Raw genomic sequence first — 16699 nt, 5'->3', positions numbered from 1 at the left:
TCCAGCGCTCTACTTTAAATAACAAAGTTTTTTCAATGTCTGGGTGAATTTTACTCTTGGAAAGTGCTATTTTTACCTTCTTTTTGTTTTGTATTAAATTATGAAAATTTAACGTCAGACCACGGCATATTTCTTGGATATGGGAAATAAAAGAGTGTTGAAATAAAGGGTTATTCGGTTGTGAAAAAATAATGTCTGCAGCTGAATTATTTTTAAAAAGACGAATTAACAAGTTTAGTTTGTTTTGTTTGATGCAGTTTAAAATTTTCTAGATTTTAAATAGAGGATTTGAATTGTTCTTACTGTGTTTCAAAATATTCAAAATGATTTTAACGCACTCTTTTCAATTCTATTTAACCTTTTCATTAATGCGTCACTATTCTCACATAGCTCAATTACCGCAAGTCAAGGTTGGCACTGCCAACAATTTATATATAGGAAATGAAATTCGGGTGGGTAAAGCGGATTCCAGACTGAATATGAGTTTGTGCAACGACTCTAAAGTTTGAAATTTATTCATCCGCATTTGAGCAACTGAATAATACAAAAGTTGAATGTTTGGTATCCCATGTAAACCCCAGGTATTAAAGTTTGTTTTGAAGATTTTTTTAATATCAGAAACGGGTATCGTATTGCTTTGTATCTGTGCTTTAACTGAAATCAAGAATTAAGTTTTTTTGGCATTCAATTTAATACAATTTAAACCACTGTGAACATTTTTGAACATTATTTTTAGTGAACCACTGAGCATCGATTTTGGTGTCATTCCTGAATTAATGGAGCAATTAAAAAATTCTATTAGTCATTTTGTAATAGTATAAAAATTTGCGTAATTCAAATGTTCTGCCGATATAAAAAAGTTTGGATATTTTTTTGATTTTAGTTTAGAAGTAGAAGAGACTGGTTCTCCTAGGGACGTTAATTTTAGTGAACCACTGAGCATCGATTTTGGTGTCATTCCTGAATTAATGGAGTAATTAAAAAATTCTATTAGTCATTTTGTGGTAGTATAAAAATTTGCGTAATTCAAATGCTCTGCCGATATAAAAAAGTTTGGATATTTTTTTGATTTTAGTTTAGAAGTAGGGGAGACTGGTTTAGAAGTAGGGGAGACTTAGGTTAATGAGTGTAATTTTTCATCGGTGAATATAATTGAACTTTTGAAAACTGTATATGAAAATATGGTCCTTTGTGGACTTTTGATGAGAATCTCTGCTTTATAATACAATTTTTTAGTATTTTTTTTTTAGCTGCAAAATGAGGTCTGACTTTGTCCCTGGGTACAACATGGGGTTGTACCTAGGGACATAGTTGGTTGTACCTAGAGACGGCGGTTGTACCTAGGGACGCTGGGTAATCGAATACTCAGATTGGCTTATATTGAGCTAATAATTATAAATAAAAAAGAATCTGTAAAAAATCTTGAAAAGAAACTAAAACAATTATATAGATCGTTAAAAGAACTATTTATTTGTGGTGAAGGTAACAATATTATTTAAAATAGTTAACACTAATAAATAAAAAATAGTGAGATCAATTTTTCCAGAACAAACAAATATTTAAATTATAAATAACGTTAAACATTATATTTAAAATAGTTAACACTAGTAGATGAAAAAAAAAATCATTTTTTGTACTGGAAAAAATGATATCAATTTTTCCAGTACAAAAAAAAATTATATTGAGAAACAGCAATATATTTTGAATAGTTAAAACTTATAGATATAAATGTAACATCAACATATCCAGGACAAAAATACTTTAATTAAGAAACAACAGTGTTTAAAATAAAATAGTTAATAGTTATAGGTCAAAAAGAGTGATACCAATTTTTACAGAATAAAAAATACTTTAATTAAGAAGAATCTTCATTACAAGACTGGTTCGTTGGGTTGTAATCGTCATCTGCAGCACTATCGTCGCTCTTAGCATTTAAACATCTTTTACAAATAAATTCAAATAGCAGAATACCAGGCCCTACACATTTTACACAAACTGCATTTCGGCAGACTATGCATTTAATCCATTTATCATCATTTTGTATTATATTGTGAAAAACATGGCAAAATACTTGTTTCGAGGAACGTGGAGATGATCCACTAAACGGAATGTGTTTTTTGTTTTCGATTTATATTTTTTAGAAACTTTGTTTTTCGGCGGTATTTCCCGTTTTTGTTTTTTGGTTTATCGTTACAAGTTGTTTTCTTTCTTTTCCTCTCCTCTATTTCCTTTTTTTCTGGCGTGTCAGTAACAATACGTGCTTTACCCTTACGGGAAGGTTTATTGTTTGTCCTTGGACCAACTTTAGATAATGGCATTATATCGAAAGGAGACACAGATTTCAGATTTTTACAATCAGATTTTAGCGGTGTTGAAAGAAGTGAGCCCTGAGACGACGTAGGTGAGTTATTATCTTCTGATGTTAGTGGTCTATCAGTCATACTTGATGGCAAAAGTGAGCCCTGAGACGATGTAGATGGGTTATTATCTTCTGATGTTAATAGTCTATCAGTCACGCTCGATGGCAAAAAGTCTTCTTCCGAAAATATATCGGGATTCAGTGGATAGAGGCCACAAACTTTGAAACCATTTATTATATTGGATGATGTAACGCTTTTGTGTATGCCATTTAAGTTAGTTCTGCAATGTGATAAATAGTAATAGGCTTTCCTGCGTTTTTTGATGATATCATAAAGTTGGTTACAGCGTTATTGTAATGTGTTTTAAATGGACTAAAAGACGGTTCTATCTAACGGCTGCATCTTATGTGTAGTATGCGGGTGAAATGTCACCAAATAAATGCCATTTTCTTTGACTTTGCCAAAAGCATCAATAGAAATGTGACTCACGTGATTGTCCATTAATAAAACTACCTGGTTATCCTTACTTGGATGAGCATGCACTATGAAATGATCCAAAAATTCACTAAATTTTATTTCTTTCAACCAACCAGAGGGATTTGCTGCCCCAATTGATCCTGGAGGAGCTCCTCTCATCATTGTCATTTTGGCAATCATTGTTACATTGATGCCTCGCTCACCCGAAGTCATTGCTCCTATTTGTTTGACTCCTATCTTTGCAAATACTTTTGGACAAGCCTGCACAGTTTAAACTTCTGTCTCATCTACATTATAAATCCTTGACGGATCGAAGTGGTGTCGTTGTAGAATGTCGGTGTATATATTGAAAAAATTCTTTACACCTTCCCGATTGAATGAAGTAGCCCGGCCCAAATTAGTCCCTTCAGGTTTCCTTAATGATATAATTTCCTTAAATTTGTTTTTGAATGTACGCAGCCATTCACTGCCCGCTTCTTGATTTTTTTCCCACTGTTTAGGATATTTTTATTGTTTATTTTGGCAAATTGAAAAGCTAGTTCTTTCAGCTTCTTTGTTGTTAATCCGAAATGAAGTTGAGAAGCTTTTTGAACATACTCAAGCAGTAAACACTCTACGCTATGAGTAAAAACTTTCCGATGTCCATAATTTGTTTCATACGAGTAATTTTCAGGTCCAGATTTTTTAAATTTTTTGACTTGGCGGCAAAGCATCGATCTCGATATTCCATATTTTTTTTCTGCGTCTCTGACTGTATTTTTATTTGCAATTATTTCCTTCACAGCCTTCTCCACAACTTCTTTATCTGAATCTTGCCTTTTTGTTTCTTGCTGCGTGGCATGACGAACAAAATCTAGAATGAAAACAAAAAAATACTAAAGATAACTTATAACTATAACTTTAATTATTTATTTGTATTGGCATAAATTAAATTACAACTATTATTTCCTATTAATTACTGCACAATGAGTCACAATTATATTATTTATTACACCACGATTCATAAATGAATTTTTTATTACATAAAAAAACTCAAATAATTCCTGATGATACAGAAGTTCGGCACTCTGTTGTACCTAGGTACATGTCCTAAGTACAACAGGGCGTCAAATTGACAAAAAACGCCGACTAAAAATTTGAGGTTAGGATTTGAGAGATATTATTAACGCAATATTCAAGCAAACAAAATAATGTATTCGTATAAACTAAGAAATATTTTGTTAAATAAATTATAAGAGCAAAATTAAAAAAGAAAAATGTTAAAAAACTTACGTAAAAGGGTTGTAAAATCAATTTTTAATCAGCACTCTGCAACGCTTCACACCAACACGATGACATTTTGGCTGTCAACTGACCTCAAGAGATGGAGTGTTGCCACATGCAAAAAATATTATGCTCTCATACAAAATTCTCAAAATATTTGATTGTCCCTAGGTACATGGCGTCCCAAGGAGAACCAGCCTCCCCTAGCCATAACTATATTCTTCAGCTATTGTTCATCATGTTTTGTACAGGGTGGAATTCATCAATTTTCATAACAATTTGTTATTTTTGAAGTGTTCAGTATTTTTCAGTTGTTTGCGAATTCTGAAGTAATGGATTCTTTATAGAACTTGTATCTTTGTTTAAATATCTGAAAGCGTTCCAAAAGTTTTTTTGACTCACTATTTATTTGTGCGTAATTTTTTTTAAACTTTTTTCTGTTGTCAACTTTAGTTGACAACAGAAAAGAGTTTTAAAAAAATTAAAATAGCCACGCAGTTCTCAACCTTTCACAAATCCACTTAAAACACAGCTCTAATCAAAAGAAAAATTTGTTAAAAATTTTGAGTAAAACGGCTCTCTTTAAATTTTGGGCATATTGAAAAATCTCAAACTGAGAAAACGCATAAAAACTGAAACTAAATGCTAAAAGATAATATTTAATATTTAACTGAAAGCCCTTAATAAAAATTAAATCGAGGCAAACATTTAGACAGCGTTCTCTTAACCATACTAATGTTAACCAGTTTAAAAAACAATTATCATGGCTTCATTGAAAGCATATAAACTTTAATGACAACGCAAACTCTATTTACAATAATTTTTTTAGCATATTGTACTCTATCTACGATGCCAAATTTCCATTTATTAAAAAACAATCAATCCAAATAACTCATATAAACCTTAAATTACCAAAGAATTTAAAAAGTTAAACAAAATTTAAAATATATTTATTTCAAAGCTTAAACAAAAATTATTTATGATATTTTTAAAAACTGTTACTCTAAAACAGAGTTGTTAACAAGGCCAAAAGTAGCAAGGCCAAGGCCAAGGTCAAGGCCAGAAGTTACAAGGCCAAGACCAAGAGTTTTAAGGACAAGGCCAAGATTTAGAGTTTCAAGGCCAAGGCCTACGCAAACATTTTCGAGAGCAAAGACTTCAATTTTTGCCTTTCGTTAAGGCCAATTATTAACAAAACTGTAAGCAGCAAGTGCTGCGACAATAAAACCACATTTTGTAAAAATAGGTTTTACTGTCAACCAAGGTTATGCGCAGAATTCAACGAAATCAATGAGAAAATATGCAATTTTTTTTAGGCTAAGGCCAAAAAAATTAAGGCCAAGGCCAAAATTTTCAAAGCAAAGACCAAGGCCAAGGCCTCAATTTTTAGCCTTAAGGCCAGGCCAAGCCCAAAGACTAACAACTCTACTCTAAACTACTTAATAAGTATAAACATAACTCGAAACGCACTTGGGAAATAATGAAAGAAATTAAAGGAAAACAAAAACCTTGCTCATGTTTCCTACCTCAAGTCATCAAAGTCGATAACTTTGATGACTTGATGATTATCATGCACCATTTAATGCGTGTTTTCTTTTTGTTGATATAATCATTTATTGCGTAACACTCTAAACCATGTACAGTTTTTAATAAACTAAAACTGAAGATTTCATCCCAATGTCAAAATTAGCTACGAAATTTCTAACCACCTATGAAAAGTGCTGCAAACACACCGTTTAATGAGAAATATCCCTTAAACTGTGACGAGCCATCACACAGTACACCAATATCCAGAATCTTATTGTCATCTTGAAACTGTAGTCTTAAATCAGATACAGCATCAGCAACTGTTTTATAAGCTGCCTCCTTTGTATCATTTATTAATTTCAAAAATAAGTTTTTCATAATTTTTTGGAGCTATTGGCTTTTGCATGTTCATTAATTTGTAAACTTTTCAATTCAAAGATGTACCGTAAACCGGGGTTACTTTGAATAGTGGGGTAAATTTGAATACAAATCTATTTTTTTTCAAGTTGTAATTATGGCAAGTACTTATATGAATCTGTTCAAACCTTAAACATCAAAGTGTTAAAAATAGTTTATATTTTGATTTTTTAAAGTTTTACTTTGTTTATTGATTTTATTATTCCTTAAAAAACGAATTAAATATTTCGGATATTTTTCTCAAAAAAATTAGTCAGAATACTTTGTACACTGCCTCAGCTAGTGTAGCAGCTTGTTGTCTAAGTTGCATAAATTTTGTTTATAAATTTATTAGGCATGTAAAATCAAAAGAAGTTTTTTAGCCTACTATAGTTATATTCCATTGCTATAGCATAACATACTTTATTGTATAAATTTTTTCGCATATGGGGTAACTTTGAATAAGGTTCAAAGTAAACCCACTACATATGGGGTCAAATAGTCAAAAACACGAAATAACTTGAAAAATTCCTTTGTCATACATGTATTATATATAATATTATTATGAATAAAAATTAAAGTATCATTTGTATAAACAGTAAGTCACACACACATACACATTGTTTCTGTATCTGAACACACACAGATATATAAATATTTATATACGTGTGTGTCTATAAACATAAACACATATATAAACATACTTGTGTGTGTCTACATCGTAGACACACACACACACATATAAATATATACAGTATCGGACAAAACGAGTGCAACCAAATAATGCTAATTTAGTTTCTTTATACAAAAGTACTGCATTTTTTCAATTTAGAAAAATAACTATGTAACTGTTTAGAGACAAAGTTCTTCAAGTTTTATTCATCACAAAGTTCATTATTTGTACACGAAAATTATTAAATTAATCAAAAGTATTAAAAAAAGGTTGGTTTCCTTCTGGACAAAACAAGTGCAACTCGACAAAATGTTGACCAAGCTGTATTTTGCTATCAATATTTCGTGGCGAATCCTTTGTTGTCGATCGCAGCCTTGCATCTTCGAGGCATAGATTCGATCAGGTGATCAATGAAACTTTGTTGAATCGCAGCCCAGGTCTTTTGGATTTGTTCAAACAGTTGATCCTTATTACGAACACCTTAACGATTAATTCTGCGGTTGACGATCTCCCACAGGTTCTCGATAGGGTTGAGATCCGGAGATTGAGGCGGCCAATCCATCACCGATAGGTGGTTGTCTTGAAACTACTGTTTGACTACTTTTGCAGTGTGTTTCGGATCATTGTCTTGCTGAAAAACCCATTTTATTGGCATATTCCATTCAGCATGAGGTAACATAACATCTTTCAGGATATTTTTATACATGAAACGGTCCATTATTCCATCGTTTCGATGTATTGGACCTAGACCGTTAGCAGAAAAACACCCCCAGACCATTACATTGCCTCCACCATGCTTCACGGTATATGGCAGTAACGTAAATGGAGGCGTTTTCCGGCCGGTCGACGTACACGGCAAATGCCATCGCTCCCAATGATGTTGAACTTTGATTCATCACTGAACAGGACAGTTCACCATTTATGAACATTCCAGTCAATATGAGATTTAGCAAACAGGAGTCTTTTCTTCTGGTTTTTTTAGTGAAATCAGCGGTTTCTTTGCAGGGCGTCGAGAAAACAATCCGGCTTCAACAGCACGTCGTCTGATTGTTCGGTCCGATACAGGCAGCTCTAATTGCTTTTGTATCTCGACTGATGATATCCAGGGTTCCTTCTTGACGGATCTGACGATCATAGAATCCTCTCTAGAAGTGGTGGAACGCGGTCTTCCACCTTTGTTATTTGCTGCCAACTTCCCCGTAGAACGATATTTGGAACATAGTCTTGATACGGTCCATTTTTTCACGCGATATTTATCACAAATTCTTTTTTGTGACATTCCACTTACGTAATCGCCAATAATTTTCTTTCTTAGTTCCAATCCAAGACTGTCAGGAGCCATTTTTGCACTTGAAGTCATAAAAATAATAAAAATAAATAATCACGCTTCTCAAGGCTTATCGTGTTACATTTACCTTGTGATGATACAAAAATGCTCTGTAGAACACAACGTCTTAGTTGGATGTGGACTGTATTGATGTAATGAAACACTTGTTGTATTTCACTTCTTGTATTGATGTTCTTCGATAATACACTTTGATAAAACTCACTTCGATAAACTGTCTTGATAATACTGACTGATTGACTTCCATATAGTGACTGAATTACATGTCGATTTACATGTCTCTTATATAGTAAAATGAACCTGTTCTGGAAGATTCTAGATGCTTCTTTTCGATGCTTCTGGAAGTTTCTGGATGCTTCTGAATGTTTCTGGATATTTCTGGATGCTACTGGATGCTTCCAGATGCTTCTTCTGGAAACTTTTGGATACTTCCTTTAATTATTAAAAAAATTCCGTGACGTTGACTCGGACCAGACTTAAGAAAATGAAACAAACCAAAATAGTTGCACTTGTTTTGTCCGCTGCAAAATGACACTTGTCAACGAAACTCTGCCTGTGTGCTGTCACCTGTTAGCTGATTGCTTATGTCATGGCATGCTATGCCTCCAGACTCCTGAACTGTTTGCTGTGGTAGTATAGTTTGTTTTGTTTTTAAAACATGTAAAATCAGGAACACTTTTTAGCATTGTTTGATGTTAGTCGCAAATGTTTTGTTCAATACTGTATATATATATATATATATATATATATATACACATATATAAACATATGTGTGTGTTTCTACATCGTAGACACACACACCCGCACACACACACACACACATATATATATATATATATATATATATATATATATATATATATATATATATATATATATATATATATATATATATATATATATATATATTTGTCTGTGTGTGTCTGTGTATCTAAAGAATTTTTTTGCAAAACACTAATAAATTTTAAATCTTGTATGAAAAATATGTCATATAATATGTGTATGTACATTCAATATTGTGTTGAATTAAGTTTGTTGAAAGTACTGCTATTTATCTTTAAATTTGTTTTTGTTTAGTATTTCATAGCAGTACTATCCCACGTTTAAACGAAAACAAACTTACGTAAGGCAGTATATAAATTATACTGAGTGCCAGTTTTCAAATTTTATGTTAACAATAAACATTATAAGATGAAAGCATTAAATTTTCATTGGGTGCAAGTTACCATCTTACATAATAAATTTTTAAAACTTAATCCGAAAACACATGGAAAATCCACAGTATACAAATATACAAAAATGTGCTTCTAGTCAAATTGTCTCTGGTTATGTTTATAAAGCTAACCATTTATGGACAATAAGGACCAAAAGTGGACCACCTAATGTACAATACAATTAAAGTCAGGACGGTTTGATTCTATTCACTCTTTTGACTGGTTTGTTTTTTGTCAAATTGTAGGAGTTAAAGTTCCTATTAGTTATGATCTAAGCAATCTATACAGTGAAAAGGTACTTAAATTTACTAAAGAAAATAGTATCATATTGCAAAGAAAAAGTATCTTGTTATATAAATGGTAATTCTACCCATTTATTGCAATCTCATGATGTTACATTGTATGGACCTCTTTAATAGTATTAGAGGAAAATACTTGATCAATCGAAAACCTCTTGTTTCAAAAAAAGCACAGACAATTACAAAAAATAAATCTCCTTTGTTCTTTCTTTACTTATAAACATTACATTTTTTAGATCAAAAGGTAGTGGTTTTGAAAGAAATATAGGATTTACCTATTAGATATAAGTATAATCTTCAATCATTTGACAGATGGTAGTTGTAATTTTAGTAAGCCAAACAGTAATTAATTTACTTAACTATTGTTTTATGTTGATGTCAAGGAAAAAGCAGGCTCAAAGGGAAGAAAAAAAATTACTTTTGCCCTTTTTAAAAGTATTTTTTTTTGAGGATTTTTTTGGCAAAATGTAAAGATGTTCCACTTGCATGGTCAGTCAGTAAAATTGATGTAAATGAGACTTTTTTTTTTAATGCTGGTCCACTTAAAACTTACCCATTAAAATAAAATAAAATACTAAATGAGTGTTTGTTATAAAATAATATTATTTTATTTTAGCAAAAATAAATTAGTGTGAAACTAGACTGTTGTTTTTATTTAATATTAAAACAAAACAGTACGTTTTTGAATAGGTTTTGCTTTTACAAAAAAACGCATTCAAAGTTACCCCATTTGTGGGGTAACTTTGAATGACTATTTAAATTAATATTATACAAAATCTTTTATTTAAATAGTTTTGATTTTGAATTATGTAAGAGTCAATCTTAGCCCCTATATTCATTTTGTTAAATTTCAATATTGTCAATAGTGAAGGAAGAGCAAGTAAAAATATCTCAAAAACGTTCAAAGTAACCCTAATCTAATAGAGTCCTCATTGTGTATACTGTTCGAGTGCTTATATCATAGTTTCTTTTTTTGTTAATTTATTTAGAGGTGTAAAAGTCCCTTAGATATTTACTCTGTGAAAAAACAGAAATTTCACAAGCAAGTTCTTGCGTTTTTTTTTAATTATTGTTAAAGTCGTTTAGAAACAAGTTAGACAGCACAAAACAATAACGTCAGAAAAAGTTGAACAATCAATAATTGTATATCTTGTCACGTCATTGTTTTTAATATTGGTATATTTTTTTTTTTGTGTGAAGCTGATGACTGCTTCAACCTTGCGAAAAGAGAAACTTTATGACAGTTCGACAATCTGTAGGAGGTACATGTCTACCCTTGGAGAAAATTTACACTTATACTGCCACGTAAAACTTTCCCATTAATAATCTTCTTTTTTTGTTTGTTTAGTTCTTAATTTATCTGGCTTACCTATGTTTGAAACTTAAAAATAAAATTTCTAGCAAAGAAATGATACTTAAATTGAACTATAAATCAACAAAAACAAACTTAAACTATATTTCAAAATAATGTATTACATTAATGTAATATAATGTCAAACAAGAAGCCAGACGTGTTTGCAACTTGGAAATTTTTACCTTAAAAATGATTTTTTTAGGGGTACAAAACTTTCGTTTGTTTGCACCAAACTTAAACTCCCATTTATTATGTCTAAATCAGTTTTAGGCTTTTTTTTTTTTTTTTTAATTTCTGAGTATACCCCTTAAACTGATATTATTCTTTACCAATCGATATTAATGTTTACTAGTCGATATTAAAATACTGAAATTGTTTAAAAATATTAAATATTAAATAAAACTCAAAAGGTGTTTCTTATTATTTTTAACTCTAAAAATTTTAAACTTTAAAAACAACAACTTTAAATTCATTAGTCTTTAAAAAAACAAACATAATTTTTAACAATTTTCTCAAAATATTTTGGCAATATATACAAATTTACATATACGTTTGGAATTTGGCAGATTTCATTTGGCAAATGGACACGATCTTTTTGTATGGCCTAAAATAAATAAATATACAAATATAAAAAATTAAATGATTTCTTTTTAAAGCAGTTAAGGTGGTTCCACTAAATATTACACACTCTAAATTAATTAAGGTGGTACCACTAAATATTAAAAAACTTTCAAAACTTAATAAACTATGTATAAATGTTATATTAGTAGAGAATACATAAATTGAGAATGCTATTTTATACTTTATTTTATTGTCTCGCTAACTTTGCCTCAATTTAGTAGGAACATTTTTTTAATGAATTAATTCAAAATACAATAACTTAATAAGTATACTGGTGCAAAGCACATAAATTATTTTACACATGTTCTAAACATGTAAATTAAGGTTTTGACATTTGAATTTTAAGATTATTCAAATACATCAACAATTATCGCAGTCTTCTATATAAAATAAAATAAATACTTTTTTTATTTAAAATGAAAACAAAACAAAGCGATTGGAGCATTAAAATAATAAAATGAAGGGGTTGTCCATCACGCAATATTAAAAAAATTTGGACCCCCTCCTCCTAAGTAACAGATTTTCACGTATTACTGCCCTCCTACCCCCCCTAAAATTACGCAACAAATTCGTACCACTCCCCATCCCCTAAAATTTTTTTTGTGGTCATTACTTGCATGCACGTACAAATAAATAATTACAAAAAAACTATTATTTTTACGCAAAAAATGTTTAAATTCTTTTATTTTTATTATTACCACACCTTCGCATAAGGCCGTGGACGTTTAATATTACATATTTTGAGACGCGGCTTACATGGGTGAAGGTTTGATTCTTTTTAAGAGAACAAATATTTGGATTTGGATATTTAAAAGTTGTTTTATACGTTTTATTTATTATAGTTGTTTAATTATAACTATATTAACTTATTATCTATATTGTTTAAAGTTTCACAAAATAATAATAATAATAAATCAATGCGTACATAAATTGACTGATACGGCTGTAGTCGCAGAGTAGTTACATACATCGACTGATTTAAATAGGTATGGGGGAAGTTCTTTTTTGTACTCCTTTGGACTGATATAAAGTTGTATAAATTAACAGTGACTAAATGGAAAAATGAAGATATATTTAATTTTAGATAAATATATTATTTATATAACTTCTTTAGAATTAAGTTAGTGTCGTGGTACAAATTAACATTATAGTATTGCAAATGCGTATTAACTATTATTGTTGTTTAAATATATTATAATTTTTATTTCATAATTATATTATTGTTAACTATTTTTTCAACGATGATATATCGGTTATATCATTGATTTATAAAGCCGTAGACGCAGCAGAGTCTACGTTAATCGACTGAAATTAAGTCAAATCATAAAATGTCAATTTCAATAAAATTTAAGTCGATTTAAAAAGTCAATTCAAATTTATGTTAAGTTGGAATAGCCGCAGTCGAATGTGCATAAACTGAGGGTTTATGTTTTAGGTTAGGCACTCTTTAATTCAATAAAAAAGATTTTCTAAATTTGAAACTTGAAAAAAAAAAAAAGGTAATAACAAAGATATCTTGGTGTGATAAAGTGATAATAAAGATATCTTGGTGTGATGAAGTGATAATAAAGATAGCTTTGCAAAAGTTTAAAATACTTTCAACACTTGGAATAGGTTTTTTTAACAGTTGTTTTATTTCATTGAGCTTTGATATCAGCAATGTTACATTTGAGAGCATCAATATTTCTGACTAAGATACACTTATTTCCAGATTGAGTGAGTAAACACCATAAAAGAACAAAAAGTTTTTTTACTGGAAGGAAGAGGAAAATTGAAAACTGTGGTTTTGCTTGATACTTTATCTTCTTATAAATAAGATGAGCATACAACATGAAACCTTGATTTGCATACAAAACATTGTACATTTATTGTTACTGATTATGCAATTTCGCAGGCAATTAGCATCAAATTAGACAGTAATGGCAATCGCCATTACTGTCTAATTTGCTGCTAATTGACATCACTTGAAACTATTACAATTAATAGTACGATTTTGTTTTTTGATCAAAAAAAGTTTAATCAAAAATTTTTAATTTTGATTATTCTTTTAATTAGCTGAAACTTATTTCTGAAGAAATCAAGATTCCAAGACAACAAGCAAAGATTGAGGGTCTTCATAAAAATCTAAAATAATTAAGTCATAATTTTGAACATATATGACCTAAGGTGAATTTAACTTAACATGTCTAAACTTGAAAAATAATTTATGAAAAGAGACATAAAAATATACATTTAATACAAATTTAAAAATGTTTTTGTTTCAAAATACATCAAAAAACAACAATTTATTATTAATGATTTTAGTTCCTAAATTTTATGATAAATTTTTTTGAATGAAGTTCGAAATTTGGAAACAGAAAGTAACATTAAAGGTAACCCTTAAAATTTATTTAAATGTAATAATGTACACGTAATAAACTTATGCACACATAATTAACTTATGCAATATATTTATCATCTTACAATTCCAAGTAAATTTTGAGTATTCAAGGGATTATAACTTTGTTTTCTCTCAAGTTTACAGCCTCTCCTTTAAAGTTCACGTTGAAGTGAATTTTTAGTCATTCAAACTTTTGGTTACTTGAATAAAATGCTTATTCCACATAGAGGTTTAAATAAAATTTTTTTTACAATTATATAGCAAAAACATAATCATTTTTTTTTTTAAATATAAAAAAAAGGTTATTTTTGGTATTGTTTGCTAAAATTTATTGAATTCAAACCTTTGAATTTTTATAGCTGATATTTGTATTATATGTTTTTATGTAGAAAAGACAATTTTTTATTTTTTAATAATTTTATTTATAATTGCTATTTATGTTTATAATCACCATAAACAATGGGATTTACTTTGTGGTATATAAATTCTTTAGGAGAATCTAATTTGTCAAAGATGTATTTAAAATTAGTAGTCCAGACAGAACACTTTTTTTTTTTGAAATTTTTCTATTTGACAAAAAATTTATTAAAGAAATAGTTTTAAATATTTTATGCAGTAATTTCCATCTTTGCATTATTTGTATTTTTTTTAAAACTATTTGATGCCACTTGAATAAAAAATTAAAAAAAAAATTTCTAATTAAAACTAAATGATAAGTTTTTAAGAAACAAACAATAAAAAAACAAGTTTTTGAAGGAAAAAGAAATGTAGCAGAAATGTAGCAGGGGCTGCTAAAAAAAGAAGAAGCTGCTGAAGAAAATGTTGCAGAGGCTGCTGTAGAAAATAAAGCAGAGGCCGAAGTGAAGTACAAAAAATGCGAGCAAAATCAAGGATTAAAATTTTAAGCATTTGTTCAACTTGTCTGATTGCGATTATGGATAGTAGTAACTTGCAATAATGGGTTAGAAAGCATGTCTTGTATATTTTAATTTTAAATGCAATATTGTAATATTTATATTTCACTTAAATTATATACAAATAAATGACCTGATATGATATATGTTTTTTAGAATAAGTTAGATACTAAATTAAAAAAATTGCACTATAGTGTATGTAATTTCATATGAGTTTAAATTGTAAGTTAAAATTTCATTTGATATAAGACCATATTTTGTAATTTGACTAAGTTTTGATAAACTTATACTAAAAAACCTTACAAGAAAAGTTTTTAATTGTTTTAGTTCCAACTCTTGGATAGAGAATTAAAAATCTAAAAACTAGATCCAAAGAAAGATTTCAAATTTGTAAGATTAAAAAAAAAAGTTGTTAAAGAAAAAAAAAAGAAAGGAAGGAAAAATAACAAGCAGATAAAATCTAAATTCTTACAAGATTATAAATGTCAGATCATATACTAATCAACTCACTCCTTAAAATAAATGAAGACATTTTGTCATTCAGTCAATTAAAAGAAGACGTTCTGATGACTCAAAATAACTAGATTTGGAAACATTAAAATGGCTTCAAAAAATAATTATTCTATCCAATTTCTCAGAACAAATTAAAACTAGTAAGTAATTAATTTATGTTACTAACATTGGAATAAATCAAACCGTCATTGCAATTTTGCAAAATAAAGCACCCTCTAGGCAGTAACCATGGTCTTATATTATGTTAATATATTCCAATATAATTAAAACAAATAATTATAAAAGTTTCAAATAGTATGAATATAAACTAATATAAAAACCTTCACGAGCACAAACTCCACACTTTCGTTTCTTTGTTTGTTCTTGAGGTAGACCACCAGGTGCTTTTCTTTTACCTAAAAATATTTCAAACCTATATATAGATTCAATTCAACTTTTAACAATGAAAGAATCAGCAATTAGTGTTTTCCTTTTAAGAAAAAAAAAACTCCCTGAAATAAAACAGTCCAAATAACAATAAGTTTATTGATTATGAAACTGTAGCAAAAATGTAAATCTTTAATTTAACTGATATTTGGCCTTCTACAATTTACAAGTTTAAATTTTTTATACACCAAACTTTGTGTTTGAGTATATATACACACACAATATAGTAAAGGCTTATATAGGCTATAGCTTAACTAAATTTTATAGTTTGTGAAAAAACCATAAAAATGCAACTTAATAGACCTGAATATTTTTTTTTTTTAGTTAAAATAAAGATATTCAGAATGTTTTGATTTTTTTACTGTTTTTATTATTTAATTATATTTGTTTTATTTGTCATTTTTTTATTTTGCTTGATCGAATTTATTTAAGGATTAGCACAGTGAACAGTGGGCCAGAATTCACTTTTACTGGACAAAATTTATAACTAAATTAATATAAGGGCTATATTATACTGAAATTAGCACGGGTACTAATATGATGTCTGCGCTTCTTATGAAAGTGTTATTTTTTTATTTTGTTGCTATGGATACTTTTATTTTGCTTAGCAACAACATATTTTTAGTATTTGCTGATATATTACAAGTGCTATATTTACTTATTTTGGCATGAGTACCAATATGAGCTCGCAATTCTTATAAAAGTGATGACTTTTTTTATTTAGTTGCTATGGATACTTATATTGCTTAATTACTAGATAACTTTCTTAGTTACAAAAGGGTAAATTTATTTTTGAATAAATTTTATTGGTTTTTCAACCCACTTATTAAAAGGAGTAACTATTAAATATTTAAGTAATTAATGTTTTAGCAATAATAAAAACAAAAAATAGTGCAAGAAAACATTGTCAATTTTAAATTACACTGAAAATTTATAG

General features: G+C 29.0%; 1 protein-coding gene across 4 annotated transcripts in view; it reads right to left on the bottom strand.

Moving 5' to 3' along the window:
• Nucleotides 1-11370: 11370 nt before the first annotated feature.
• LOC100202958 (DNA topoisomerase 3-alpha) overlaps nt 11371-16699 on the bottom strand; it is a 72980-nt gene continuing 67651 nt past the window's right edge. For 3 of the 4 annotated variants that reach the window (XM_065804840.1, XM_065804839.1, XM_065804841.1), the window contains exons 34-35: nt 15657-15731; nt 11371-11512 (exon numbers count right to left, since the gene is read on the bottom strand). In XM_065804840.1, coding sequence (XP_065660912.1) covers nt 11478-11512; nt 15657-15731 — 110 coding nt within the window. In that variant the 3' untranslated portion in view covers nt 11371-11477. The remainder of the gene's footprint in view (nt 11513-15656; nt 15732-16699) is intronic. The other variant, XM_065804838.1, reaches the window with a different exon arrangement.

The sequence above is a fragment of the Hydra vulgaris genome, chromosome 09 (assembly GCF_038396675.1).
Source record: "Hydra vulgaris chromosome 09, alternate assembly HydraT2T_AEP".
Classification (NCBI taxonomy): Eukaryota; Metazoa; Cnidaria; class Hydrozoa; order Anthoathecata; family Hydridae; genus Hydra; species Hydra vulgaris.
Note: the sequence above shows the minus strand (reverse complement) of the source record. Positions and strands in the feature narration are given on the sequence as shown.